The sequence below is a fragment of the Mastomys coucha genome, unplaced genomic scaffold (assembly GCF_008632895.1).
Source record: "Mastomys coucha isolate ucsf_1 unplaced genomic scaffold, UCSF_Mcou_1 pScaffold20, whole genome shotgun sequence".
Lineage (NCBI taxonomy): Eukaryota > Metazoa > Chordata > Mammalia > Rodentia > Muridae > Mastomys > Mastomys coucha.
The window spans coordinates 33,547,817-33,574,289 of record NW_022196903.1 but is presented as its reverse complement, the minus strand read 5'-3'; the positions used below and the strand labels follow the sequence as shown (position 1 = coordinate 33,574,289).

At 39.4% G+C, this 26,473-nt stretch overlaps 1 protein-coding gene across 6 annotated transcripts in view; it reads right to left on the bottom strand.

The window, feature by feature from the left end:
• Ubn2 (ubinuclein 2) overlaps positions 1–26,473 on the bottom strand; it is a 90,289-nt gene that overhangs the window by 11,577 nt on the left and 52,239 nt on the right. For 3 of the 6 annotated variants that reach the window (XM_031381576.1, XM_031381577.1, XM_031381578.1), the window contains exons 14-18: positions 24,455–24,505; positions 21,377–22,924; positions 14,065–14,296; positions 13,706–13,795; positions 1,521–10,817 (exon numbers count right to left, since the gene is read on the bottom strand). In XM_031381576.1, the coding sequence (XP_031237436.1) occupies positions 10,768–10,817; positions 13,706–13,795; positions 14,065–14,296; positions 21,377–22,924; positions 24,455–24,505 (1,971 nt within the window). In that variant the 3' untranslated portion in view covers positions 1,521–10,767. Of the gene's footprint in view, positions 1–1,520; positions 10,818–13,705; positions 13,796–14,064; positions 14,297–21,376; positions 22,925–24,454; positions 24,506–26,473 lie in introns of those variants that run through there. The other 3 variants (XM_031381580.1, XM_031381581.1, XM_031381582.1) reach the window with 2 other exon arrangements.

Sequence of the window (26,473 nt, the reverse complement as noted above, 5' to 3'; positions counted from 1 at the left end):
AGGGAGTCAACTCTTTTGGCCTTTATGAGCACTCACATGCACATTCCACTAATGTACCAGTACATGGACACACATGTTAGTAAAAATCAAAATAAAAAAAAATCTCGAAAAAAACCCACAATGGTATCTTTAATACATCCAATATTATACGTTGACAAAAGAATGACATTATTAATTATGTCAAATCATTTAACTCAGGTGTTTTGGAATTTTTTTTGAGACTTAAGAGCCTTCAGGGCCAGGAAGAACAGCACAAGAGACCTCAGACACACCTTGTCTTTAAATTTGTAGTTCAAAGCGGCTGATCTCGTTAGAAATTCTTAATCATTTTAGCTTCAGGACAAGACACTTTTACACTGCGTAAAAGGGAAAAAAAAAGTGAGAACAAGCACTCAAACCACTCTTCATATCTTGGACATCTATGTTCTTGTCTATACTCTCTATGCACAGATGCGCATCATTCAATATACACGTTGCTGCCTACAGGAAGGATCTAGTGAGCCTGCATGCTCGGACTCTACCCACTCAGGTATACACCTCCCACACCTAACCATCACTGTTTCCTGATTGCCAATGGCTCAGAAGTTCACCTCAAGCTTTCTCTACTTCCTGGAGCCCCCCCTTGTTCTAGAACAGAACTCAAATGTCTGGTGGCAAAGCAAGTTTGAATTCTTTTTGTACACCATCAAGCAACTGCAAATTGTTTTATTATTTTAAAACCTCAACCTTTGTGACAATGGAACATTTAAACCCAAGTTAACCCAATAACACAAGAGACACAAGAGTAATATTTACATTCCTCTTTATTTAATACAACAAACACATAACATATACAAAAAAGAAAAGAAAATCACTCATGTAAAAGGCCCTGTCTTGGAGGATAGACAAGAAACATCTCTACTGAATCAAATAAGGCTCTCATTTTAAAATGGGTTTGCTAGCTACACCTGGAATATGAACAAGGCTGTCGCAAAGCAAAATGAACACAGAAATTCCTGCACTGAGGAGTGCATTGTGGGGCCAGTTTAATAAGTTCTCAGATGCATGTTTGGGAATATCCAAAATTCACTGGTGGTCCTAGGAAATGTGAGGCTCTTTTGTTGCTTTTTATTTAGTTAATCTGCCCCTCCTTTTTTCTCTTAGGAAAGTTATGAGAGTTCTAAAACCAGGAATCCTCAAAGTGTGGAAGCTTTAATGTCAGAGTTCAAAGAATGCTGAAGCTAAACCAAGAACACAAAGGCAATATGGCCTTAGGAGGAGAGTTTCGCTCCTGACTCCCAGTTTGCTAGTACTACATGGACCACTGGAGGGCAGAGTGAAGGAGCTCTTCCTTGCTCATTGCAGGGTCAATAGCAGCAGTTAGTCCATATTCCTGCTGAACTGAACTAGAAATTTAACAAGCACCAGTTTGCCTCAAAAGAGCCTTACACACACACACACACACACACACACACACACACACACACACACACACGCTCACTCACACACACAAACACACACATTATCACTACCCCCTTTTATTAAATTTATTTATTTATTATTTATTTATTTATTGTTTACTAAAATAATACAAAAAAGAGAGACAGGTATATTTACAAAACTCCATGGCTGGTACAGTACATAATTTTTAAGACACACTAAATGCTACAATCTTTCAGGTCCTGAGATTATTACAAATACCAACTCAAAGCTGTGTTCAGGTCCAGTTTTAGAGGGGAAAAAAAAATCCCAAAGTATTAAGTCACACACTTATTTGAAGTACAGCATATATTCCTTCAAGTTAGCAAACGCACCTTGCTACAAGCAGATGCACACAGTAACTGGGCCTCTCCCCTAAAGGACCACCAGCTCCTCAGGCTCCTTTCTTGGAGGCTGGCTTGCAAACATGGCAGCATCTATGTAGGGTGGAAGTGACTAAAGAGGAGGAGCTGTTTCCCTAGTGGGATGCGGCATTTTGGGGTCGACACTCACTGTATAAATAATTGTTTTTCCTTCTGCTACTAAACAAAAGTCTCTCCTTATCTAAACTTTTACCATAGGTTAGAAATCTGTGCTTAATCAGACTAAAATTCAGACTTGGGTTTTTCAGGTACAGCAAATAGGTCTGCGGTTTCATGGTAAGTCTTACAACCATAAATAAACCTTGCTCACAAGTAGAGAGAGAAAACACCCATCTCTTAGTCACCTTGGTTAGACTTAAGTTCCTTATTTGGGGTACAAAATTCACCAGCCAGAGATTTCTCTTCCTCTCCTTGAAGTCTGACGAATTTAACAAGACAAGAGACACGATGAGGAGGGTCAAACTAGCACACTCTCCTCCAAGAACAGTTGAACATGCCAGCATCTTCTAGGATAAGATAGTCTTTCAAAGACAGCTGACAACAGGCCACTGAGAACAGGTCACTGAAAAGCTTGGCTCTCTTCCCTGAAAGCCGTGTGGGAGGAAAGCCAATCTTAACTGGGAGAGGGTCCCTAATGGTCACATGTCAAAGCGTACATGCAATCTATGATAAAATCAGAGCCGAAATGTCAAGAAAGCTGAACAAAACTTGGCTCAACTTTCTATTTAAAACAAATACCTTCGCTGAGAAAAATATATTTTTCTTCTTATATTACTAGCCAAAATTGGGCAAGTCCTTGGTAATTTTGCCAGTGAATTTTCTGATAGAGCATAATGTTTCTGTAAACAGTACAGATAAGTATAACAGGAGGAAAGTCTATGGTTACAAGGACAGAAAATACAATATGGTTGTGAAATTTTAAGCACAGATTATCACACACACACACAGTGGCTAGTTTTGACTACTATTGACTCCTAAATGGACTTTGAAGATAGATGGAGCTGCTGACTCTCGTGTTATCTCAGATAAATAACCTTAACTGTATTCTAACAAGAGCTGAGCTCTATTAATAAGCATCTAACAACCAGATTTAGCAAAACAAAACAAAACTAAACAAAACAGAATACTATAGCAAAGTGGGGGCAAAAAAAATGGTTTTTCTGAGGAACCTAAAATTAGGTCCTAATTTAGGATTCGATGATCTGGTTGGCTCAGACCCTGGCAAAAGAGCTCTCTGTTGTAGGGGAGGTATGAAAACAGGCAAGACTGTTATGAGCCCCTAATGAAGATCTGTTATTTCTTCTGAAATACTGTATTACCAGGCTATGTGAAAATGAGATCTATTTATTGTTATTTTGCACTGCTGTGTATGGATCTCCAGCCTATGCACATGCTGGGCAAGAGTCCCAACACTGACATATACTCTCAGCCTATGAAATCTACTTTTTAATATAAATGAAAAGAGAAAAAAATCCTAGTCATCAGTGACCCCCAAGTTCTGAACTATGTACAGAACCTTAATTTGTAACATAAAAACTTCAAAACATGTCACTGACTAGTTTGAGTAGCAGTGTAAAAAGTATACAAAGTTTGAATACTAACTGCTATGAAATGGAAATTCATAGGAAAGACAGACAAGTAGAAACATCACAGCACAAGGAGATTACAAATAGCCACCTTACTACTTTGAGTGTGCATAAGAAAAGTGTCACTTAGCATCAGGCTACTGAAAGGTATTCCCACTAAACTCTAAAGGTAGTCTGTGCTTCTGGCCTCCGCTAAGATGTCAACTCTCCTCTATACGATCTTTGCATTTATTTGATGAGGATTGAGGGTCGATACAAAGTGAGGGAGAAGAAGATGTGGAAACAATTTACCTTTCCTCCCTAGAGCTAGCAACAGGCAACTTATACTGTAGTGGAACAAGAGTGAGGACCGCAAGAAATGAAGACAAATTCAACATTAACAGTCGAAGCTATTTTTAATCAGAGCCCAACGCAAGTTTGCAGCTCTGTCAACCTGAACACTAATCTAAACTTCTCAGTATTATACTGAGGTGACTTTATCATGAAAGCCAAACACATCCCACCATGTTGACTGGGTCTGCACAGGCAAAAGGCTCTTCAGCTAGTGTTTTATACAAAGCTCACATTTTTAGGGCAGGTGAACACAGATGATAGCTCTTCTAGGCTGCTGTTACTCTTCCCCAGAGGAAACACACACATTCAACAAAAACCCTAAATCTTATTACTTTGGGTTAATCTTAACATTTGTTATTGAAGAATGAATAAGAATATAATGTGGAAAATGAAACATATGTTTATATGTATTGCTGATATTCAGAGGCTACTGGAGAGAAAAAAAAAAATCAACAAAAAACCCCAAAGTGATTTTACAAGGACTAGAGAATGACTAGGTCTGAGCCAGTTCTGGGTCAGCCCAGATATGCTGGCTGCTTCAGCCCAGTGCTACCTCCTAACTCACCTGAGCTGGGTAACTGCTCCTTGACACCCTGCACTCCACTCTCTCTGACCCTGAATATGTGCTGTATCTCTCTCTCTCTCTCTCTCTCTCTCTCTCTCTCTCTCTCTCTCTCTCTCTCTTTCTCTCTCTCTCTCTCTCTCTCTCTCACACACACACACACACACACACACACACACACACACACACGCTTTCACATGCACTACTCAGCCCCAACAAAAACTGTAGCATCTATTTGTTCCTGTTGTTATTGTTTTAAAGAGAAAAATGTTATGCATTACTACTTAGTGTGCATGAATGGCGGGCGAGATAAAATGATCCTAATTTCTTCCCAGGAGCTAGGGAAATCATATTTCCTTCTATCCTGACCATCTTTACCACTGCTTTAGCTAGGGAGTGAATCCTGTCTTTCTTCCTCCTATTTTACTACAACCTGAACAGTTGATGGCTCTGGCTGAAGAAGCATGAAATACAAAGTTTAAAGAAAGTACAGCTGCCCCAGTGTAGGCCTGCCCACCCCCTGGGCAAAGATGGAGAATCCTACTAATGCAGGAGTCATACACAGGTATCTGATTTACTCTTAGAAAGGTAAAAAATTAGTTTTCCATCACCAGGCAAGCACTACAAGGAAATTAGATTCAGAAGGTAGACAAGGGAGGCTTTAAACTTTCAGGATCATTTATCTGTAATTCAAACTTTAACATTACTTTCACAACCTTTGCGAAGTATCACACAAGTAATAACATCATAAAAGCTTTAAAAAAATCTATTGGTAGTTAGTTAAGAAACTTAGTGTTCATCCCCCTTTGATTTAATCTGAAACTAATAATTATACCACACAACAAATATGGTATGTTTAAATATCAAATATACATCTAAATTAAAATTCCAGTGATTTTTTTTTAACTTAAAGACCATAGGGTGCTCTTTATATCTACTATAAGGAAAACATTTGTTTTTTCAACCTCTGCAGGAAGATAATACTATAATTATATAGAATGTTTTAGAAAAACAAAATATTTTTGAAATAGTAAAGTCTCTGATATCCCTGGGAGGTAGGTGATTATTATTATACCCAAATGTCTCATGGGTAATCTGAGGCACGAAGGTTAAATGACTTCCCCCTAGATAAAGTAGTTCAGGAATTAACACTCACTATTGATCCTAAGCTGGCTAACAACAGCCTGCTACAGGAACCTCTTCGTTTAGTCACAAGTCTCCTTTTCCAACTAAAATTTTACTTAAAAGGGGGGTCCTTTGTAGATACACAGAGGATCAGTTCAACTTAATCTCTTTCAACATGTCACATCTTAAAAAAAAAAAACAAAAACAAAAACAAAACAGAAACAAAGCAACCCACCCCCCCAAGTCTTAGATACTGAAAGTTATGTTATTTTATTTTGCTCAGGAAAGACATTTAAACAATCATGAAATCAGAGCAAATCTGATCATCTGGCAATAAACAGAGTGAAAATTTCTCAAGTATGTCCAGATTATATGAGTGTTTCCTCACTGTCTAAAAATCTAAGTTTACTGAAGTTTCAGCTATATAATTTCAAGATCATTTTCCAGAAGAAAACATCTTTTAATATTGACATGAGTGCCAACTTCCTTCAAAGTGTATTCAGACACCACCCCATGGTTCTAGCTCTAGCCTCTTTGTTCTGAATCTTGTCTGCACAGGGCACCTTCTCAACTTGACCAACAAGATGCTCTTGCTACCCTGATGCTTTCTCATACACTACTTCTCAAAGATTTGAGGGGTAGAGAGAAGTGGATCACATCCAGAAATAGTCAATGAGTCCACCGAGTTTATTATGTTTGCAATAACCAACACATATGTTTTATATATATAATGCCCTATATATATACACACATATATTAACTTCTGCAGATATTCAGAAAGGGAAGCCAGCATCATGTGCAAAGACTACTTCCCAATCTGCCCATCTGGATCAACTCAAAGCAACGGGATAAACAAGGCAGAAGTTGTGAAATGTCAAAGGGCAGTGCTTAGAAAGGCTGCCATGGAACAGCGGCTCCTGGTTTGTACACACTGCGCATAACCACCTCATACTTGTGTCCACACACACAAAGTACAAGGAAGAGAGTTATTACATGACATGATTTTGGCAAGTCTGAGATTCTTTCTCCTGAATCCCCCGACTTAATCAGTCTGTACTTGAGGGTGTCTGAGAGGTTTAAAAGAGGGAGAAAAAGAAAGAAATAAAAGGCACTTAACAAAGACAAAGGCCTGAATTGAGCATGGTTTAGAAGAGTAATATAAGCATTTTACCAGAGATAAGAACTTATTTACAATGAGTTAAACTTTCCCTTAAAACTTTATAAAATAAAATTGCATAACAGGTTTGTGATCATTTATCTACTACTGTACTTTTCTCTGCTTTGTTTTTACAAAACCAAAAGCACCCTGAAAGCAAAACCAAACAAAGAGCCGCACATGCACAACTAGAAGTCAAAGTGCCCTTCAGAGAACGTGGGTCAGCAGATGCACCGTGCTGAAACACAGGGCAGTGCTCAAGTCCGGCCTGGACTATAGACTTTTCTTCCTTCTATTTTCAATTTGAAAAATAAAACAAAACTAAAACCAACAAAGGAAACAAATTCAAAACCTACATAACAATACAAGGACCAGTGTGCTTTTATAGTACACTCCTAAAATAAAGTACCCTAGTTCTTCTACACAGGGATCAAAGGACATGACAAAATCTCCTACAAATAAAGCAGTTAAAGTCAACCAACACAGGCAAAGATCATCTTCCAAATGTAGCAGCAAGTAGGACAGACAATGAGTTCTAGAGACGTTCCCAAAGGACAGAGTTCTCATAACCAATGGCAGTTGCAATAACAGTAGAATTTTCATTTCAGAAAGTCTTGAATCAAGTAGAGGTGGGAAGGGCTGTAGGAGAGGACAACCAGAGGAGAGAGAATGGGGTGCCTACCCTTTCCATCTCTGCATAGTAAACAATTTAGATCTGCTTTGGGAAAAAATATCCTGGATTAAGATCACTTTCAATAAGCTGTTTCCAAGCAGGTGTCAAACCCACAGTTTATATACCTAAAGATATATGCCCAGTTCTTTCCCCAGTGTTGGGACCCAAATAAGCCTTATTTGTTGTCTATGACACAAAACAATAAAATTTGGGCTAATAACATCCATCAAAGGGGTGGTGGGCATGAAAGAATGTACTAATTGAATCTTCTTGATTTCCTCAAAGTATCAGGACACTGTTATTATAGATTAACTTGGCTTCTTTTCCCCAAATCTTTCCTCCAGATTGTTTTAAAATCATGATTTCTCACTCTTTGTTCTCAGAAGCATGAGAAGAATTATAATTTAATCTTAATAGAAATTATTGCTTGCATTTACTTTGGAGGCTCTGAATGAGCGTGACACTTTGCTCCCAAACAGTCTCCAACTGTGGTCCAGCACCGCTGCCCAAGGGCAGGTCTGCTGATTGTTATTGCTTGTGAATACTGAGGCTCACCTTGTATGTACAGTAACAGCTTATACATCAGCGAAGGCAATTTCAAATAGAACACAGTTGGAAACAGACAGTTTAATCTTCCTGAATCAAGTACCCCACTGAATGGGACCTACGTGTGCTGATTCACTTCTGCATTTGGATGTTGCTAACCTTCTTTAGTGATACACATTGCTCTACAGATATCCTTTCCAGTTACCATTTTAAAAATAACATAATTTGACTTTAAGTGCAAAAATACAGTATGAATTGCAAGTCTCTGTTAAAAAATAACCAACTTATATGCTTGTTTAGTAATAAAAACTGTAAAGACAGGTAACCATAAAGTATGGACACTATTTTCAATGTTATGATATAGAAAGAAATGTATTTACATTTAGAAAGGACTTTGATTCATTTGTATAACATGAAAGAGTTGCTGGAGTAGGGATCTGGCAGCAGTCCTTAAGGAGTCAAGACCGACAGGAACAGGATATACTTTACACAGCATAGTCTCAGAGCCCAGGGTAATTTTATAAAGTGACATGGGAAAGAGAATTACAAATTTTGTTCTTTTCTAATGATGCCAAAGAACCATTAAGGGTCTTCATATAGCATGGTTCAGAATTGATGGATTTAAGAACCTACGATTGACTTTTAGTAGTGATTATATGAATGCGTATGTGTATGCAAATACACAAATATACAAGTATCAGCAAGAAGAGACACTAATACACATGGACTTCTCTCTGGGCAGAGAAAATGAAGCACTAGGCTGCCTTCCTCAACAGACACCCCAGCACAGCAACCCATGAAGCATAAGCAGGCCTGTGAAACCAAGTTACCCGGTGCTGGTGTAAGCCAAGAGCTGAGCAAGTTTCTCTAAGAGACCTTTCAAATGAACCTTAACATGCTAAATTCAAGTCAAACCTCTCTGCAACATCCTAGTATCTTTCCAAAATATCTACTGGGGCCTCCATAGCCTCTGTATTTGTTTTACTGGTAAAGTAAATTTCTATGGTCAAGGAATTATACCAATGATTCCTTTCTTTTTTCTTCCTTTTTTCTTTTTTCTTCTTTGTTGAGACAGGGTCTCATTGTTAGCCCAGTACAGTCTTGCCTGGGACTTACTTCAGGCTGGCCTCAAACCTGAGATCTTCCTGCCTCCGCTTCCTGAATGCTAGGATTACAAGCATGGGCCATCATACCCAACTTCAATAGCTCTTTTAAACAATCATCTTCCTTTACTGTAACGAGTTCTTGGAACTAAAGCTTTCAATTATTGACTTTTTGCTATTAAGCATGCCATTGTGACTTTGAAGTCAAATTATAGGCATAAAAACTGGAGCAGGTCTGTGGTTGGTTATTATAGTCCTAGAGGCTTCTTGGGACTTCTGCTTATCAAAGGAAAATGGGGTCTGGTTAACACTCTTATCGGAATAAACTTAATGATACAGGGTAATATGTAATGAGACTATAAAAGCAATCTTATTACCAGGCTAGTCTGTCACCATATATAAACTAAAGTTGTATCACTCAGAGCTTATTCTTGGATAGTCTGAAAATCCTCAGAGGTTTAAAATTCAAGGGACACACAAACATAGCTGGGGTTTTCTCCTTCACACCCTTCAGTGCCTCTATTTGCATATGAAAACTAGAGTTAAAGAATCTTAAAATCTGTAGGCTGACTTGATAGGCTGACTTGATAGTAACATTCTGAGTAAATTCTAGTAACTTTTAATATTCCAAATGCTCAAAACAAACTATGCTCCCTGGATATGGGTCATAATGCTTCATTGTCATAGTTATAAAAGGTGATCCCTTGTGCACATCCATACTCCTATTGGAATTCATCCCTTTAAAAATACCACTGCAGAATGAAAAACAGTATCCTCTTATTCTATCTATGCTATTTGTTTGACCCATGAAGAAACAGATGCTGTGCACACTCCTGTTTCTATCAACAGCTTTAGTCACCTGAAGTACCACTAGTGAAAGAGCACTGTGCAGGTAAGGAACTGGGTGTCTGCAGTTCCTGGCAGGCAGGCTGCAAGGGAGACAGCAGCAAAGCAGCAGCCCAGCAACAAAGACCCACGCGTCAGGAGAAAACGTGAGCAGTCACTTCTGTGCATCAGGACTAGAAATAAATATTAACCAGTCAATACCAGATGACAAGTCACCTGCGGAAAGGAGTTCAGTATTTACTTCTGAATGGAGGGTAAAACCGACCCTTTTATAAAAAGGGAATTATCTACATTTTGTCTCTTAAGAGCACAGGCTCATTTTCCCGACTTTACAAATCTAGAAGCTATAGTACTATATATTACTGTGTGACAGCAACTTTGCTGAAGCATCTTCAGTCCGCTGACTTGCACGGGGACCTGCTACATACTGGAGAAGATTCAAGTTTGCTCAGGACATTTCAGGGTACAGTACTCTTCGGCTACTACTGTCTGGAGAGCCTCATGCAACTGACTGTGGCAAATCTGTCCACTAAACAGACATGACTGGGCCTCCTCAAGCTGGGCTGATTCTACTGTAGCTGCTTTTATTATGCTCTTACATGTAGAGTGTTCAGATCTAACCCCCAGGATGGATGGCCATTTACCCAAATCCTCTCAACTTCCTTCTTTCTTCCCCAGTTTTTTTTTTCATTTCTTTCCTTTTTTTATGAAGTCAGATTGACACTTCTGTGGGTTTGACAGCTGAGTCTGTTTTACGTCGGTTAACATGGGAACTTTGATTTTAAAAAACCAAAGGTCACTAACTTTGCACAAAAGCATTTCTTCCTCCTGCACTGGCTTTCCTCAAGTAACATTTTCTTTCTTTTCCTCCTCACCACAGTGCTTGGGACAAGAATGTAAACATCGACAGAAACAGCAGCCCTGTGACCACCAAGACTTCCCATCAGGTCGGTCCCGCCAGCCAGCCAAGTGGTTCCTCTCTCGCTTGCTGGAAAGTCACTGAGGTTTCCGTGGTAACTTAGTGTCCCCTTTACTTTGGCCTCCATCTGAGAAAAGAAACATTAAATTGATATGTTTTGCACATTGTAAAAAAAGAAAAAATAAAGCAAAAGCAAAGCAAGAAGAATCAGTTTATTGTGAATTACATTTCTAAAAAGATAACCTTTACCTCACATGGTGATGGTATTATAGAAGTTGATTCTATAGAAAGGCAGTGACTGAAAACTCTACGAAAACTATGTCAGCAGGTGTGGACCATTTATTTACCTCATAGCCATGTTCAGTGCTGGGTTCTAAAGGAATCAGATCACGCAGTGCTCACCTTCAAGGGACCTATTCCACCTTTTGATTTGTTTTTTTTAAGACTAGGCTATTTTTATTTTCTTGTAGGTAGAATTAAATATTTTGCCACAATATGATATGTGAGAATTCCTAAGTATTATGAACATAGCACATTAGTGATAAAAACAGTGCAGCTATGTCTGTTTAGGTCCTAGCCTTGTAGTACCAGATGCAAGTCTGTTGCTGGGAAACTTAGGTTCTTTTTTTTTTTCCTTCCCAGACAAGGTTTCTCTGTGTAGCTCTCTGGCTGTCCTGGAACTCACTCTGTAGACTAGGCTGGTCTCAGAAATCCGGCAACTTAGTTTGTACAACTACCAATGCTGCTGCAAGTCACTGCTGGCAGAACATATATAACTGTTCTATGTAACTCTCAAACACTTCTAAAAACATTGGAGGAAGAGAAGATGGGGTTCCCCAGGCAAGAGTGGTACCCAACAACCTAGAGCATTGGATAGTCTCGGTTAGTTTTCAGAGCCCTACAAAGAAAAACAAAGACCCAAACAGAAGCCAGGCCTGAGAGAAAATGACAAAGGAAGGGAACTTCACAAGACTGAAGTCACATGGTCATATCCAAGTATCTTGAAAAATATTAAAAAAAAAAAAATCAAAACACAGACTGTTTTGGAAGAAAAACTGTATCAATGTTAATGATTATTTCGAAGTTATATTAACAGTTCTACTAAATAATCAGGGCTTTTCTCATTCACAATATATATGTTTTTAGAGAGAAATGATTTGACCTATGGTATAACCAAATTATCAAAATGGTAAGTTACTATTAAAATAGGATTTTGTTCAAAGTAATATTGTTTAATTATCAAAATAATTTAACTATCAAAATAAAGCAATCCCATTAACTGGACTGTGAAATTCTTTATAGCAGAGTTTGGTACAATATGGCCCATGGCCAAGTTTGGCCATATTTGGTTTTGTTAATATAGTTTTATATTGGAAGTCAACTTTACTTGCTTGTTTATAAGTCATTTGCGGCTATTTTACAACAATAAAGTTGGGTAGTTATAAAAAAAGAGATTGTAGAGTCTACAAGTCCAAATGTTTATTATGCCACCCATGTATGGTGCTATCCATGTTTGGTGGCATATAGCATGCAATGAGTTCAAGGCTGGTATGATCTACAAAGCACATTCCAGGACAACCAGGTCTACACAGTGCGACCCTGTTTCAAAACACAAACCAAACCAACCAACTAACTAAAACAAACCCCCCCCCCTCAACGCCTCTGTTTTAGATAAGATAAAGAGAATAAACACTAATAGGCTCTTACCATCAACCATTTCCTAGACGAGACTCAGTTACTTTTATTAGATTCCCATAGGAAGTCTATTAAAAGCTTTTTTTGTTTTGTTTTCTCTGTGGAGTAAGAGAAGTAATGCTGAAGCTTTTCAAACTGAATCTAAACTCAAGTTTAATGCCTAATATTGTACTTTTTGAGTGAACATTTTTAAACTTAAATTTTAGTTTTTTGGAAAATACTTAGTTTTCCCTTTCTTGTTCTGGGAGCATGGTGTTAACCAGATAGGGAGTTAGTTTACATAGAGCGAGTCTTCTGATCAACAAGAATGCTGTTTGTCTACTTCCTTGTCGGTGGTCACATTCACACCAATCAGTAGAGCACACGTCTCCAAGTGAACCACACAACAGGAATATATTTACCAAATCAAGTACAGAAAAAGCAGATGGGATTTCTGTTCCTTCTCTCAAGGATGAGCTTTGCGAAGCTGACCAACAGGATCAATGATAGCCTATTGCCTAAAGACTGCTGCATAGTTCTAATGTCTGCCCTATGCTCAAGAGAAAATCGGTTTAAAGACAGTTTATTTTAGTTTCAATTTTATTTGTGTGGGTGTTTTGCCTGTATGTATGTATGTACACCATGTGTGTGCCTGGAGGCCAGAAGCGGTCAACATCACTCCTAAAGTTACAGACAGTTATGAGCTGCCATGAATTGAACTTAGGTCTGCTGTAAGAGCAGTAAGTGACTTTAACTGCTGAGCTCATGACAATGCCTAAAAGAAAAACTGTATGTGTATAATGATGCGTATAGCACAGTGTTTGTGTGGAAGTGAGAAGACACTTTTGTGGAATTGGTCTCATTTACCTTTTTGTGGGTTCTGGGGACTGAACGCAAGTGCCTTTACCTGCTTGCTAAGCCTTCTAAGACTTTGGTTAGGTATTTTATAAATTCATACTTAAGCAACACATCTATATAATAAAACCCTTCAAAAAAGTCTTCTTGGGCTTGAGAGATGGCTCAGCAGTTGGCTGCTTTTACAGAACACCTGGGTTCAATTCTCAGCACCCACATGGCAGCTCACAACTGTCTGTAACTCCAGTTCCAAGGGAACTGACATACATGTAGGCCAAACACCAAAAGTACAAAAAAAAAAAAAAAAAAAAAAAAAAAAAGTCTTCTCCTGTCTAACAGATCTCATTTATCCTTTCTTTTTTTCTTAAAAGTGCTGTTGTCACTGAGGACAAAAATGAAACATTTCCCTGTCATTTTGTCATTCCATTCCCACCATTTGAAGAAAGTTTAGTCAGCATCTACAATAGAATCAAGCAGCTTGCTTACCGTTAAATGCTTGCTGTAAGTGTGTAGGCAGAGGTGAGTGGGAAAGGGTTGCTGCATGCTGAGTTCCTGGCTGTAAACTCTTTAGTAAATCTGAGAGGAAAACACATTTGTCAGTGATCTTAAGATGTGAGAGCCTTAGACCAAACTTAGAAATAATGCCTTTTCTAACACCAGTGTAAGTCCAAGCGCCAAGAGCTTTCTAATACCACAGCATGCATACTTAAAAGTTGACTTATGGAAATACAATCATGATTATGCTAAGAAACCCCCAAACTTTGACTTCCTCTTATAGATTGCATGGCAATAGCAATGTGGTATTAGATGGTTCATTTACTCATTTAAAATAGAGCCTCACTTACTCTGAGTTAGGCTGTGATGGAAAGCCGCTGAGGTAGATCCCGAGGTGGTTGTCACTCCAGCTGTGTCCGTTCCAAAGCCAAGTAGCTCCAAGGGAAACTGGAAGGGCATGGTCACTGGAACAAGGCCACCCAGCATCCCAAAAGGAGTCACAGTTTGATTTGTTACAGACAAAGGTGATGTCATGAGAGTCAGAGGTGAGGCATTAGCCAATAATGATGCTCCTGCTGTGGACTGTGTAAAAACCAGTGGTCAAAACAGATAAGAAATAAAGCATTGCCCCTAAATTGATTTAACATATTCATGGATGCAAGACTGTCTCTTTATCTGTTCTAACAAATCAAAGAAATTAAGACTGAGGTGAAAAATATAATCCAAAGAGTTACTAATAATGGTTCTGAAACTCTGCAAGTGACAGCTGAATACTCTTGTGTACCCAGCTCTTTTGTCAGCACTGTGGTCTGCTTCTTAGATGTCCAATGTCCATTCTTGCTGGTAAGCCTCAAAGTCCAAAACTTTACATTTCTCTTTCTCTGCTTCTCCTTCCAAAACCAGACTCGAGTCACTAGGAAGTAATTCCAGCCACTTCCACTGCGACTCCTCTGGCACAAGGCCTATGCTATTGTCCTTATCTACTGCTCCCTCATGCCAGCACCTGAAGAAGATGTGGCCCTCTGAAAGCTCTTCATCCTTGGTCTTACCTGTGCTTCTCTAGAGTTGATAATTGCCCAACCTACACCACAACTCCAGACAGCACAGTGCCTCTCCACACCCCACCCCAGACTGACTTTCTTTCTACATATCTGCTGTTATTTCTAGATTCTCCCCATCTCCCAGTAATAATCTGATACTACTTGTATCCCTTTTTAAAAGTCTTACTGAAGGACAGCCTCCTCTATTTTCCAGTCTAGTTTCTCCAAAACTGCTGAAAGCTGGTTTTCTGAAATTAGACTAAGTGTAAATGTTTTCTCACCGGGCAATAGTGGTGCAAGCCTTTAATCCCAGAACTTGGGAGGCAGAGTCAGGTGGATCTCTGTTTGAGGCCAGCTAGAACTTTCCAAAAAGCTTTTTAAAATTGAAATCCGAGTCTTAAGTACTGTGAGTATAGGAATGCCTCAGACATCATCATGCCTGGTAAGGGCTGAATGTGTTAGAAAATATATGTATAGAAAAACATATCCCATACATATGTGGCATATTCGTATTATACATTCCAGGGTCCATACAAATGCTGAACAGAAAGTGAGATCATGCTACAGAAGCCATCTCGTTTTGCTTCCACTCCATTACCTTCTCTTTCTCCTCTCCTTTGTTACCAAGGAGATTTATAAGCTCAGTTCTGATCTGTCACCTCAGGTTTAATCCTATGAATCAGAGTTTAGCAACTAACACCACATGGGTTTCCAACACTTAACCTGACATGTCCAAAATTAGAATCACCTGATCTCCCACTTTTGTCCTGCCTTCAGCAAGCATTTCTATTTCATGTGTTGGGAATCTTAGTCTGCAGGCCTCATAACTAACGGACAGTTTCCTCTTCACCCAGTTTTCTCCTTACACCTAAGTACTAATCCTCACCACTCTGTTATGTGACACTTAGAAGGGTTACCAGCCTTTTTCTTTACTATGCCAATTCTGATATACAGTGGGTACACTTATGAAAAAATACCCACTTAAAGCAACTAGGATAAAAAGGATCCTGTATCAGTTAAAAAGTAAGCAATAATGATTTCTTCATTTTAAACATTAAATCTATTGTAGTGTCAAGATGGTCTTCAAAGTTGTATCCTGAATGGACTCCATCAGTGAAAACAGTGAATAATGCATATGAGTTGAACTTTTTAAAGTCTTTCTGCAAGAACCTAACTGAAGTATTACAACAGATAGAAAAGATAATTTGGGGCAAGTTCCTATTTTTAAAAATAACTTGAATATTAGGAATAAAAAATGTTATAACTAATGTCTTATACTTTCTAAATATTTTCCAAATCTGATTTCATTTATGGAACTGGAATGCCAGGTGACCTCCAAGTTACACTGACATGTAGAAGTTTCTTTAAGGGACACTTTAGGAAGTGGACAATCCCACTGTTTATAACATCTGGGAGCAAAGAAAAGCTGTCAACATTATCTAGATAAGCAGAATATACAGTGCCCATAATCAGATACGTTTTCTAAGCTTTCTCCATTTTGAGAAAAACTATTAATGGAAACAGCTTTTCTCTGGCAGGCACTTGTTCTTATAAAGCTATTCCTTCAGTTTGGTGAGATAGCTAGTTCCCATTCATCCAGAATAATATTCTGAAATGTAGCCATACCATTCTCTTAGTTAAGACCTCCTTTTAGCAGCTTCCTTTCCACACAGTGTAAATCTCAAATTCTACCAGGTCCCCTTGACATAGTGTGGGTCTCTCCCCATACTTTGCTCACACAACACACAACTCTTTCACTTGGCATTTTTTACTGTTGTTTCCTCTAGCCCATACCAATTTCCTGTCTTCTCTACACATTGGCTGTACCCTATTTCTCCAATGCTCTGCTCAAATTCAATAGTATTTCGTTTAATAGGCCTTCTATGATCTTAGCAACAACCAAAGATTTTTAACAATCTTTTCTTTTTTTTTTTTTTTTGGTTTTTCGAGACAGGGTTTCTCTCTGTAGCCCCGGCTGTCCTGGTACTCACTCTGTAGACCAGGCTGGCCCTGAACTCGGAAATCCGCCTGCCTCTGCCTCCCAAGTGCTAGGATTAAAGGCGTGCGCCACCACTGCCTGGCAACAATCTTCTCATAGCACATGCTTTTTCTTTTTTCTTAAATTACAACTTGTGTTTAGTTTATGTAAAAGGTATGTTCCACGAGAGCGGGTAATAGAATATTGTTCACCCTGGTTCCCCAGCACAGAGAAGAGACCTTGGCACATAATATTCAGTTTGCTTACTGAATGATGACTTCTAGAATCATAAAGAGGCAAATATGGGGTCATGTAAAGTCAGTAAGTTGAAGGTCAAGAAAGAGGAAAAATGTTCTGGAAGGAAAGTTAAGTAGAAAGTAGACAGAATTAATAATAAGATTTGAACTTCCAACCTTTGTTAAATGACCTATCTTTTCACTGTGCTTCCGATAGGACTGCAGATGCCTTGCAGACAGGGGGTTGCAGCCTTTGAGAGCAACAGGCCCCAAATTTACTCCCTCATCAAGAAACATCTGCTTTTAGCACCTGGGTTCAATAGGCACCCGGAGGCCATGAACAGGTGGGAACACTTCAGAGATGCTATTGCACGACAACTACCACCCAGAGGCTACATGATGCAAACAAACTGTTGACTCCCCCACCCCCCAGTCAAACCAGTAAGAGATAAAAAACAGATCAAAGAAGGCGGACACCTTGGGCTTTCCGTGTCATAAAGCCACTTGGGGGTGGAAGAGTACCAGGAAGGAACTTGTCTGGAGCACAGATTTTTGTCATGCACCTTTCTTGCTGACAGATCAGTTATTCTTAAGATAGTGAATAGCTTCCTTTGGCATAAATGATAATGAAATATAAGACTGTCAGACAGATTTCAGAGGTGAAAAGAAGTGAAGGACAATTTAACCAGGTACTTGAAGGCAATGAAGTAAAGAACAATACACAAAACCTATATTAAGTGTAGAAAACTCCCTTAACATTTTATAATAAGAAAGTGACGAAGCCATATCTCTGGTAGTGGAGCAAAGATAATACTTATGTCATGGGAGATTTAACAAAATCTGATCACCATTTCAGCAAAATGGTATAGCTATACGAGAACTAAAATTCTTATTTTTATAATGGAAGTTAAAAGATAACCAATGGTAACATTTATAAAATTAAGAGTCTGTCATTCATTCATTCGTTCATTCCTTCCTTCCTTCCTGTACTTGCTCACTATGTAGCCTTGACTGACTTGGAAGACTAGGCTGAACTCAAACTCAGCAATGTTCTGCCTCTGCCTGGGCATACGGTGAGCCACAGCACACCTGGCTGCCATTCATTACTTCTTCAAGCTGGGCATAGTGGAGCATGCCTACACCCCACACACAGGAAGCAGTGGCCTTCCTGAGGCCTTGTCTCAGAGAAACAAAACTGTGGACGGGAAGGAGAAGAGTATGGATCAGGAACTGCTACTTTTGTTGGAATTTCATTTCTTTTTTCTTTGATCAAATTAAAGGCTAATTTTAGAAAGTTGCTTCTTTAGTAAATAGGAACAGAAATGAAGGCTAATTCCAAGATCTTATCTATAATTAACCATTTTAACAAAGAATCCCTATAATCAGTGTATCTGAGTTTTATTATTTACCTCTCTAGCCTTTTTCTTTACCCCTTTCTTGGAGGAAAGGTCTTACTATCTTGCTGATCTTGAGCTGATGGGTTCAAGTGATCCTTTCACCTTAGTGCTGGGATATAGATGAAGAACACCTCACTCGGCTTTATTTTCTTATGATTTGTTCTGTTTTAGTACTCCTGAACCCATAGGAATGGGGAAAAATGATATAAGTGGAAGAATGATAACTTAGTATTATTAAATGTGTATTCAACACCAAGTCTTACACTAAACTGCATGAAGCCTCTGAAAATATCACAGGTAAAACTTCATTAAATTACCTTTCCACAAATTAAGAAGCAGCAAGAACTTAAAGCACTGACAACTCATTTCACAAATGAGTCCTGTTCTCAAAGATTTAAGTACCTATACCTCCTAAAATATGTATTTTCTTTCTTTTTTTTTTTAAAGAGTTTTTTTATTTAATGTATGATTATCTGCATGTACACCTGCATGCCAGAAGAGGGCCCTAGACCCCATTACAGATGGCTGTGAGCCACCATGTGGTTGCTGGGAATTGAACTCAGGACTTCTGGAGGGGCAGCCAGTGCTCTTAACCACTGAGCCATCTCTCCAGCCCATGTATTTTCAAAAAGCTATTTACAATGCAATATTATGTAAGACAGCTTTTTGAAAACAGCTTTAAACACCCTATAAATAAAAAGTGGTACACAGGGGTAGCATTTTTCTTGTCTCTAAATTTGCTCGTAGTGAATATACATTACTTCCAGGAGGAAAAAATATTAAAGAAGCCACATCATTAATATGAAGAACAAGTCTCTTGAAAGCCTCAAAATATAGACAAGGCAGAAAAATGAACACAGTACAAGATGATTCAGAAGTCAGAGCCAAGCCGGACAGTGGTGGTGCATGTCTTTAATCCCAGCACTTGGGAGGCAGAGCCAGGTAGATTTCTGAGTTCCAGACCAGCTTGGTCTATAGAGTGAGTTCTAGGACAGCCAGAGCTACACAGAGAAACCCTGTCTCAAAAAACAAAACAAAAAAAAGTCAGAGCCAAGAAATATATGAACAACGTATCAGATATGTAAGTCCAAGGCTGTCATTCAGCAGTTGGGAGACTGCAGCAGGAGGATTGCTACAATCTTGAAGCTAGCCTGCACTACTGAGTAAGATGCTGTCTCAAAAAAAAAAAAAAAAAAAAAAAAAAAAAAAAAAAAGGCCCTCAACTAGGTTGGGTGTAGTAGCACATGCTGGAAATCTCAGCTCCAGGGACGGGTAGGCAGGTCTGTATACAAATGTCTACTCTCTAAACAAAACACTGAATCAGAAACAACTACCAAACAGAATAACATAGTCTTTATTTTTATCAAAAAAAAAAAAATCTTAAAAATTACATTTATTTTTGGGCAGGAGTACTGTGCCATGGTATGTGGGTGTGGAGGGCAGAGGACAACTTTCGGAAGTCTGTTCTCCTTCTACCATGTGGGTCCCAGGGATCGAACTCAAGTCGTTACACTTGGTAGCAAGCATCTTTACCCATTCAGCCATCTCACTGACTGAAAATATAATATTCTTGAGCTGAAAAAATATTCAGGTCTGAGGTTCTTTATGTCCTAAGTACAAAATTAATGACATTAGATAAACACAGCTATAGTCTAAGAATTGGGATTTAAAGGTACATTTTCTACTTTCAGCAGAGAAAACATATCACTTATAAAAGGGTATAATATAATCATCACAGCCTCAGACTTTTCTACAATCCTAAATACCATGCAAGGAATTCTGAGTGGCAGTTTGTGAGCCAGGAAGTGCACCCTCAGGTAAGTGTTATAACACACAACGATGTGATCAGGTATGCAACAGCAATGGTGAAGGAAATACTATTTATGTCCCTTCCAGCAAACAGGCCTTGACTAATTGAGAGGCAAATTTACACTAAAAATTAACAAATTGGGAAGATGTGGTATGTAGGCATTCCACATTAAGCAGACAGGATTATATATAACTAAAAGGTTAATGTAAAATAAAATTTTGGAGAGGATAAATGCTTAAAGAAAAAATACAAATGTATAACTTTGATTTAATAACTAAAGAAGGTAGCTCAGTAGTTAAGAGCACTTGCTGCTCTTTCAGAGGAACAGAGGTTGGTTGCCAGCGTCCAAGTCAGGCTGACACCTGCCTGTAACTCCAGCACCAGGGGGATCTGTCGCCATCTTCTGGCCTTCTTAAGCACTGCACCCAATATGCACATCATGCCCTCTCACACATTTATAAAGACAGAAGAAAAGATAGTCGAGTAAACACCTGCACTACTAATATTTTGTTTTTGCTTTTAGTAAGAGAGAGTTTGTGGAGATTTTTTCCCCCCAACAGGGTGTCATACAGCCCATGCTGGCCTTGAACCTGACGTGTAACCAAAGATAACTTTGAACTTTTGAACATCTGGCTTCTACCTTGCAAGAATTAGGATTGCAGAAGTGCACCACCATGACTGGCTAAGAGATAAAGTTTTAAATATCCACTCAAGTTTTGTTTTTGAGAACAAATCTTAAGGCAAATATGATTTTTTCCTAGTATTTGGGACTGACCTTGGGGTTTCATACATGTTAGACAGACTATAACTGAGCTAATGTGCCCACCGTCTAAAGTTTTATTTTTTTAAGACTCTGTTATGCAGCCCAGGTTAGCTGAGAATCCTCTTCATATAGCCCAGGCTGGCCTTCAACTTGAGTTCTTCCTGCTTCAGCTTTCCATGTGCTAGAATTACAGGTGTATGGCACCACACACATGGCCTAACATGATACTTGGTTGAAAAAATAAAAAACCCACATTAAAATGAAAACTTCACCCAACAATATGATGTCAATTTTGAGAACATTTCATAGGCATGGCTGTCATCAGCCCATTTTAAACACATACCATGTGTTATATGTATCACCTGGAAAGTCATTAAGGTGACTCAGAAAGTTTGCTCAATCTTACATTCATTATATAAATACACAGTCCATACATACCTGCACACTGGCTGTTACCACTGAAGACCCTGAGGCAGAGGTTGGTCTATGTGGAGTAGACAACGGTTTAGTAGCACCCTGTGTTCCACTTCCTGTTCCCCCAGATAGACTAGTCCTATTAGCTCCACTTGAGTTAAGGTTGCTACCTCTGCTGGCAGGTACATTCATTGGGATTCCACTCAAGCTGTTCTTCCCAACAGTTCCAGTGGATGATGAGTTTGTTAGTTTAGAAGGGGCCTGAAGAGTTTTTGTAGTCGGAAGGCCAGAAGTACGATTTGAGGGCAACAAATTCAGAGTGGGAGACTGTCTGCTGATGTTCATTCCACTAGGCTGTTTATGGACAGGGTTGTTGCTTGTGGAGTGGCTACTCTGGGCTACTAGTGTGTTTGAACTAGAAGAACTTGGGCATACAGCAGGCTTGGGAGTTGGGTTGGACTTAGAAATCAGTTTAGTAGATATTGAAGGCTTAGCTGACAGAGAGGGCTTGGGTGAAACAGAAGGCTTAGGTGAGGGCAAAGGTTTGGGAGATGTGGCAGGTTTGGGAGATGCGGCAAGTTTGGGAGATGCAGCCATTGAGAAAGGAGATTTGAAACCCTGCGTGGAGATTTGTGACACCATAGCCTTGGCTAAATAGTTACTGGAGGTAGTGGTACTCGGTGCTGTCCTAGAAACCAGGGGGTGAGGCCCCTGAGAACCATTTCCAGGTGATGGGGTAGACAAAGGGAGACGATATATCAGTGGCTTATCTGAAGTCTTGAGTAGTTGGGACGAACAGGAAAGTTGGGGGTTATTACTTAATTTCACCACTGGGTTGGTCTGTGACTTACTAATGGTGGCTTGTAATGGAGACACATAGTTCTGCTGGACAGCTGAGTGCTGGTGCACCTTTGTTACTTGTGTTAATGAAGAAGCATCTTGGGCCTCTGATGTTCCCAGAGCATGAGAGGAGGCAGCAGCTTGGGCTTGGGAGGAGGAGACATGAGTCTGTGAAGAGGAAGAAGCATGTATCTGGCTTGACCTTTGCAGTCCTTGCTGGAGTAGCCTGGCTGGCAAAGGTTCTAAGGAAACTTTAGGGTTCTGAATTGAAGAACCAGCAATAAGGCCTGAAGAAATACCAGTATGAGCTAGATCCTGGGGTTTCTTTGGTACTGGTCCCGTGTGACCAGCAATAAGACTTGGTGAGTGAGCGGTCTGAGTAGAATCGAGTTTTTTGGGAGTAGCCAGTGGTAACTTACTCATGATACTTGCTAGCTTTTCTTCTCTCAGTCCTGGACGAGGTTTTGTAGTTGGCACATTTAGCCTTGAACCAACTGAGGGGCCCTTGTTCCCATTGTTGATGACAGCTAAAGCTTCAGATACAAGATCCAGTGAGGCTGAGGGGAAAGCAAGGTCTTCATCCAGGGAGTCATCAAGGCAGATGGTTTCTTGGGCTAGTGCTGAGCTAGAGCTGGCTGAGGCAACGATGGATGTGCTGGAGCTCGTGGAAGGACCACCACCTGAAGCCACCATGGATGCAGGAACTTTTGGGTCTTTTTTGGGGCTACATTCCTAGCATAAGTAGCATTATAGTAGAAAAAAATATAGAGTTAATTTACAAATGTTAAATTTAGTTTTTATAAGACTAATAAATTCTTATGATGATTAAAATTATTAATTTTTGGTTATTTCGTTTGTTCTGATATAAGTCTGTTTATAGCTTTGCATGTTCTGGAACTCCTTATATAGACTAGGCTGGCCTTGAACTCACAAAGATGTAAATGCCTCTGCCCCCCAAGTACTGATATAAAAGTCATATGCCCCTGGTCTACAGAGTGAGTTCCAGGACAGCCAAGGCTATACAGAGAAACCCTGTCTCGAAAAAAAGAAAAAAGAAAAAAAAAAAAAAAGTCACATGCCACAGTACTGGGCCCTTTATTTTAAAGCTAGAAATCTTGAAAAGACTGCCAAAACTAAGATAACATTAAGACAGTACTCTACCTAGCTCACCAAGTAACAGTGTGTGACATACTACCATGTCCTTGCAAGTCATCTTACCAGGGCCTGAAAATGGGGCTAAAGGACACTAACTGACATCATGCGTTAACTCCAATTAAATCAGGTCTTCAGAACCTATGTCAGTCCCAGCTTATCAGACACTTGTACTGTCCTGGTGCTGGAGGGACTGCACTTCTCTATCAGAACTAGGAATCTTGTCTGAGGAGGCTGCTGGGATGCTGGGAAGGCTCTTTGCTTCCTTCTATTCCTACAGCTCCCAACCACTGGTATACCAGGAAACTAGTGAGTTACTCAACCATATTTAAATCATTCCTCTCATCGATGGACATCATTTGTAATGTATCAAATATGTGCTTACTGTTTCCTACAAGTGAGAAGACATCTAAATCTTAAGTCTAAGTCTTATTGTCCTAAGAAAATGAAGGTATCAGTAATTAAAATGCTAAACATCTAAGTGAACATTGTCTGTTAAATTAACTTTCTTTTTTTTTTAAGATTTACTTATTATTATATGTAAATACACTGTAGCTCTCTTGAGACATACCAGAAGAGGGCATCAGATCTCATTACAGATGGTTGTAAGCCACCATGTGGTTGCTGGGATTTGAACTCAGAACCTTCAAGTAAACACTGTCTGTTAAATTAACTTTTTTTTTTTAAGATTTATTTATTATTATATGTAAATACACTGTAGCTCTCTTCAGACACACCAGAAGAGGGCATCAGATTTCATCACAGATGGTTGTAAGCTACCATGTGGTTGCTGGGATTTGAACTCAGGACCTTCGGAAAAGCAGTCAGTGCTTTTAACTGCTGAGCCATCTCTCCAGCCCCAAATTAACTTTCTTAAAATTCAAGGAAGAGTTAAGAGATGTAGTTTAAAATATTCAGAGAAAAAATATTAGCAAGTTAAAGAGCAACCATTTATTTGTTGAGAGTAATATAAAGCGCTAGATTTCAAGTTGAAGATAAAGACAAAACTACTGCACAAATCAACATTTCAGAGGTGTTATTAGTTCCTTAGAATGAAAAAGTCCCAAACCCCGAGTCTTATACACTGCTGTATACAGCCACATCACTTACCTTCAGCATAGTGGGGAAAGAACGACCAGGAAGGGTCTTTACCATCACCGCCTACGGTGTTACAGTAAGTAAGCTGTTAAGATGCCGTTACACTCGGACTTCCATAGCACTTGTCCTAAACTTTAATTTCAACAACTCTAGTGTAAAAGCCTCACTATCTACACGGGTGGGTAGGACCCCATTAGGGTCACTGCTTGCTCAGATGAAGAGTTAACATGTTGACAGTCCAAGCATACCCTTACTAAAACTCCATCATTACAGAGTACAGGGCTGAGGTGGGGGCAATAATATCAAAGGAATCACCAGCACAAAGTTTCTGTTCTAATTATCTCTTTTAGGGGAAGCAGCATCTTCTTTATACCAAGTTAACCTCCAACTCCATCAAGCCGAGGATCAGTTTGAACTTCTGATGCTCCTGTCTCCACCTCCTGAGTGCTGGGATTACAGCCGTGAACTACCATGACTGCTTTATGTGAAGCACTTATCAAATGAGCCCTATCCATGTTATGGATATGTCTGCTTTCCATTACTTTTCTACCTTAAATATTCACTTCAGTAGTGAAGGAAGACTTGTTTCTGGCTAAAGAACAGAAGAAATGTGGGAGGGCTCACAATCCAGCTTCTCCTTAGCACTGTCAAAATTATTTTATGTTCTTTTTTCTCGGAGGTAGGAGCAGGTCTATGTACCCCTGAGTGACCTGGAGTTATGTAGAAGACAGACTGGCCCCAAACTTGCTGCAATTCTTCTGTCTCTCCCTCCAGAGTGCTGGGACTAGATTAGCACCACTATGCCCAGGTAATTTTATGTTCTAAATTAACAAAATCTATGGCCTGTCCTCTTGGGGATTTAATTGTTTGTGGCGTCCACTGATTCTAACCTATACTAATGTACACCTCTCCCCTGACATTTCAGACAGAAGACAGTAAGCTCATAGCTTTTTTGTTTGTTGTTTGTGTTTTTATGTTTTGTTTTATTTTTTGTTTATTATTATCCTGGGTCTTTTCTGTGGTGGTGAGATTAAGCACCTCTGTCATGCAAAGTCTATATTCTGTCTACAGCATATATGTTTGACTGACAAGTAAGTAAGCCTAAGATGTGAAACATCACATGGCACAAAACCTATTTTTATCTGCTGTCCTAGGCCACCTTTAAGGCTTTGCCAAGTAATGCAAATTAAAGTCCTAACAAAGGGGACATTTTCAGGCAGGACTGTTCTTCTCTAATCTAGACCCTTGGCCAAGACATAACTGTCTTCATTTCTCTACTGCTGCCTCTTCTCCTCATCTGTAACTAAAGATGTAATTCTTTCGGGGCCCTGTTTTTTTGCTTTTTGTGTTTTAAAGATTTATTTATTTTATGTATGTGAGTAGATTGTTGCCTTAAGACACACCAGAAGAGGGCATCAGATCCTATCAGATAGTTGTGAGCTACCATGTAATTGCTGGTAATTGAACTCAGGACCTTTAGAAGAACCGCTGAGCCATCTCTCCATCCCCCTCAGGGCCCTGTTCTACACTGGTTTCTTTTCTATTTCGGTACTAACCCAGAAAATCCTACCTGCTATACTCTGAAAATAAAGTGAAAAGAAACCAAAATGTTTTACTCCATATGTAGTCTCTCCATAAAGTGATGGGTGTGGGTAGTCTTTCCAAGGACAATGAGGCCTCAGCAACAGACCATCAACTGGGCAGCTTCTCTTTGACTGCAGACTTTCTCCTTTCTATTTACAATCTTAGCTATGTTTTTTGGAACAGAATTTCTCTGTGTAGCCTTAGCTATGCTAGAACTATCTCTGTAGAACAGGATGACCTTGAACTCACAGAGATATGCCTGCCTCTGCCTCCTGTGGGCTGGCATTAAAGGCACATACAAGTATGCCCAGACATCTATGTTTTTAAAAAACATTCGTTTCGGGGCTGGAGAGATGGCTCAGTGTTTAAGAGCATTGATTGCTCTTCCAAAGGTCCTGAGTGCAAATCCCAGCAACCACATGGTGGCTCACAACCATCCGTAATGAG